Source organism: Onychomys torridus, chromosome 17, assembly GCF_903995425.1.
Source record: "Onychomys torridus chromosome 17, mOncTor1.1, whole genome shotgun sequence".
Classification (NCBI taxonomy): Eukaryota; Metazoa; Chordata; class Mammalia; order Rodentia; family Cricetidae; genus Onychomys; species Onychomys torridus.
This window is the reverse complement of record NC_050459.1, coordinates 56,832,984-56,837,614: the sequence shown is the minus strand read 5'-3', so window position 1 is coordinate 56,837,614 and position 4,631 is coordinate 56,832,984. Positions and strand designations below refer to the sequence as shown.

At 45.8% G+C, this 4,631-nt stretch overlaps 1 protein-coding gene across 1 annotated transcript; it reads left to right on the top strand.

Annotated features, from left to right (window-relative positions):
• The first annotated feature begins 251 nt into the window (after window positions 1-251).
• LOC118597771 (tripartite motif-containing protein 75-like) lies at window positions 252-1,655 on the top strand. Its single transcript, XM_036209440.1, has one exon. The coding sequence runs from the start codon at window positions 252-254 to the stop codon at window positions 1,653-1,655; it is 1,404 nt and encodes a 467-aa protein (XP_036065333.1).
• Window positions 1,656-4,631: the final 2,976 nt, after the last annotated feature.

Genomic DNA, 4,631 nt, shown 5'->3' with positions numbered 1-4,631 from the left:
AACTTGAGCTGTCACTGGCTGTGGGCCCATGCAAAGGACCTCGTTGGCAGCTGCAACTCAGTCTCAAAACACAAAGGACTCGGGGTTTCTACCACTGTAGGCACCCCAGGAGACATCAGTGGGGCCACAGCTCATTCCAGGAGGGACTGTGAAAACGGCAGGACAAGTGAGTCCACTTGTCTCTGCAGAGTACCCTAGAGCTAACTTGCGGAAGACAGCCCACCCAGGTCCAGACCTTTCTCTCCAGCCTGATGTCGCGGGCATTTAATCTGGCCAGACTCCTGGGAGAGACCAAGTGCAACATCTGTCTGAGTGCTCTGACCGAACCAGTCACCACAGAATGTGGACACAACTTCTGTCATTCTTGTGCCTATAACTTCTGTAAGGACAAGCAAGTCGTGCCCTGTCCCATCTGTAGACATCATTGCCAAAAGAAGAACATCACAAGCAATGCCCAGCTCGGGGAGATGGTTAAAATGGTCCAGCAGTTACAAAACAGGGCAAACCTGAGTGAGGAGACCATAACCATCTGTGAGACACACAACCACAACTTGACCCTCTTCTGTGAAGATGACCTGCAGCTTCTGTGTGACAGGTGCATCGGACCTGAGAGCCACAACAACCATCAGGTAATATCCATTATACAGGCTGCCTCTCTCCACAGAGAAAGGCTTTGGGACTTAAGCAATCTTCTGAAGAGGCAAATGAAAGAGACTGAAGAGTTAAGACGCATTCAAGACGACAGGACCCAGGCCTTGAGGGAGCAGGCAGAAGCCCAGAGGGGTGAACTGACCTCTGAATTTGAACGGCTCAACCGGTTTTTAGATCGGGAACAGCAGAAGGCTTTCTCCAGGCTGAAGGAGGAGGAGAAGGATGTCAGGCAGAAGCTGAGGGAAAACATAGAGGCATTTGAAAACCAGATTTCTACACTCAAAAGTCTCCTGAACCGCGCGGTGGCCAGCAAAACGTCCTCAGAAGGAGATCTGCTGTCGACAGTCAAGGATTTCTACAAGGATTACCAGAGTCTGAGTAACCCAGGCATCTTTTCACCTCAGTTAAGAGGAGAAGCATACAACTTTCCTTTCCAGTATTCTGCGCTACAAAAAATTATACAGCAATTTACAATTCAAGTAACTCTAGACCCGGACACAGCCCATCGAAACCTGCTTGTTTCTGAGGATAAAAAATGTGTTACATTTTCAAAGAAAAAGCAACGTGTTCCTGGTTCTTTACAAAGGTTTACCAAGAGCCATGTTGTGTTGGGGTTTCCACATTTTAGTTCTGGGAGACATTTCTGGGCGGTAAAGGTAGGAGAGAAGTCTGAGTGGGCTGTTGGGATCTGCAAAGCCAATCTGTCCATTAGGGCAAGGCAGTCCTTGATCCCTCCTGGATGCTGGAGGATTGTCTGGAAGGGTGACTACTTCGAGGTCTCAGGAGGAGCAGACCCAGCATGTTCTCAGCTGAAAGCCACAAGACCCAGAGTCATTGGCATTTTCCTGGACTATGAGCTGGGAGAGGTCTCCTTTTATAGGATGCCTGAGAAATCTCACATCTGTACTATCAGGGACACTTTTACTGAGCCTGTTTGCCCTTATTTCTACGTAGGAAATAATTCAGAGCCTCTTAGACTCTGCTCTGCCACAGATGCTGAGTGAAAACTCACAGGGTAGCCTTAACTAGAACAGGTTGGCTCATGGGCAATATTCCCTTGTCCCCAACCCAGGTTGGCCCCAAGGTTGTTATAGAGCTGAGAACTTTCTTCTTGCTAGGATTATAGGTGTGAGCTTCTCAGCCCTACATTCTTCTTCTTCTTCTTTTATTTCTTATTTTTATTTTATTTTTGAGGCAAGTTCTTGCTAGCCCGGATTGGCCTAGAACTGGATATGCTGACCAGTCTAGCTACTGTACGCAATCCTATCTCAGCTTCCTGTACTGTGGGTTTACAGGCATGGGTCAACATGTCAGGTAACAGATGCATTTTTAAGTCTTAATCTGACAAAGATTTTGCTATTAAACCCCATGCCTAGCAAATGATATACTATTAAGCTATATACTTCAACCTTCCCATCTGTGAGACAGTCTTGGTGAGTCCACAAGGCTGGATGCAACTACCTCTGCAGTCCATCCTGGCTCAGCACTTCCAAGGGGCTGGCGTTCCAGCCTTGCATCACCAGCCCTACCCACCTCAGAAAGAGATAGGAGTTTTAAGAATGTATTTATTTATTTTATATCTGAGAGGGTCTTATGTAGTCTAGGCTAGTCTCAAATTTGATACATAGTAGAGGCTCACCTTGGCTGATGTTGGATTCCTGACCGTCCAACCTCTGTCCCACAAATACCCAGCCTTTGAAATTTGTATTTGAAGACAGCCTAGTTTCCTTATAATCTCAGAAACATCTTAAATATTAATAAGGAATTGGATTAACAATAGCAGAATTCTAAAGTTGAAAAATGTTCCCGGGTTTTCATTTTAGTCATCAAATCATCGGTGTTACCCTCTGTCTTTCCCCATTTCCTTCTCCCCTCTCTCCCTCCCTCCCTCCCTCCCTCCCTCCCTCCCTCCCTCCCTCCCTCCCTCCCTCCCCCCCTCCCTCCCTCCCTTCCAGGTCCAGTACTAGGGATTGGGTTCAGGGCCTTGAGAATGCTATGAAAGTGCTCCACACTGAACTAACATCATCAACCATGTCTGATTTTGATGTGGTCTTATTAAGTTGTCCAGACTAATCCTGAATTTGTTATTCTCACACTTCACCCCCACCCCCACTTCTCCAGTAGCTGGGATTGCAGGCAAATGCCTTTATGTCTTGATAAACTTTGTGGGGTTTTTAAAGAATTTTTTAAAAATTGTGTGTGTGTGTGTGTGTGTGTGTGTGTGAGAGAGAGAGAGAGAGAGAGAGAGAGAGAGAGAGAGAGAGAGAGAGAGAGAGAGAGAGAGACAGGCAGCGATAGATTGAGGGTGTGGAGGTCAGAAGACACTTCTCTTCTTCATCATATGTCCCAGGGTTGCATTTAGTGTTTGGGTAATTGGTTGCAAGGCCAGCCCTGTTGCCCAGTAAGCCATCTCAGGCCCCCAAATTGGTTCTTGACAGAGAAGTGAAAAAGGGAGAGAAAGAGACTACAAAATGACACCAAGTTACAGTTAGAGCAAACACAGTGCCTTGTCCATTTGCAAAGTGGGGTGATTATAGACAGTGATAATGTACTTTCTATTTCAAAAAGCCACAGGATAGCTTTTGGGAAGTTGTCACCAGAAAGGGAGACAAATGTTTGAAAAGATAGTTAACACCTGACAGTTAAACACTATAAATGTGCACATGCTGAAATGTGACAAGATTCCTTTTAATGTACCGTTTTTATTCCATTAAATTTAATTTTAATAAAAGGAAAATGATTCTATATGTAAAGGTTGTTCCTCGTGGTCTGGAGTTATCACTATTGTCTTCTCATAGTTTTTCACTTAATCCTTTTTTTTTTTTTTTTTTTTTTTTAAAGATTTATTTTATGTATGAGTGCTCTATCTGCATGTATGTCTTTATGCCTGAAGAGGGCATCAGAGCTCACTATAGATGGTTGGGAGCCACCATGAAGCTGCTGGGAATTGAACTCAGGACCTCTGGAAGAGGAGCTGGTGCTCATAACTGTGAACTATCTCTTTAGCTCCCTTAATTCTTAAATGTCCAGGCTTGGTGGCTCATGGCCATATTTCTGCACTTAGGAGACGGAAGCAGGAGAATCTGGTTTTTTTGCAGAGTAGGGGTGGTGGTGGCTTTTTGCACTTCCTCCCTCCACCTCCCAAGTGCTGGAATCATAGGCATGTGCCACCATCCCCAGCTGTATGCACTGTGGAGAAGAAAACCCGGGGTTTCATGCACAACAGGCAAGTGGTCTACTAACTGAGCTGTTTCTCGGGTCCAGAAGTGAACTTTCATTAAAATTACATTTATTGTGTGTGTTGATGGGTGGGCACCTGCGCCATGACAGTCAAGTGGAAGACACAGGACAACTTGCTGGAGTCGGTTCTCTCCCTAAACCTTGTGGGTTCCAGGAAATCGGATGCCCTCTTCTGGCCTCAGGGATTAGGCAAGTACAGGTGCACACGCATACATATATGCAGGCAAAACACTCAGATGCATAAAATTAATTTTCTAAATGTATACTCTTCCTCATTCATTAAAGGACCCCAGAGCCTCCCCAATGATGTCATTAGTAGCAACAATCTGTACACTGGTGTTCTAGTCTGGATCTGCTCTCTGCCCCAAAGACCCAAGCAGTAAGGCTCTGTCTCCAGCTTGGTGCTGTGAGATGGGCAGAGGTGAGTAAGTCACATTTTTAGTTAGCATACAATAGCGTCTTTTGTTCCAGGCTGTCCTCTGATTCACTGTATAGCTGAGGATGATCCAAACTCTTGATTCTCCACACGCTGACATGACAGGCCTGGGCCACAAGGCTGGGCTAGGAGAGTATTTAGTTACGACTTGGGGTTTTGCGATGGGGTCTCGCTCTAGCAAAGGCTAGCCTCAGATCTGAAGCAGTCCTATCCCAGCTTCCTGGCTGTTGCAGTTACTGAGATGAGCCACCACCATGCCCAGCTGCTCCCTGTGAATTTCTCTCGTTACAAAAGATTTCTTTGA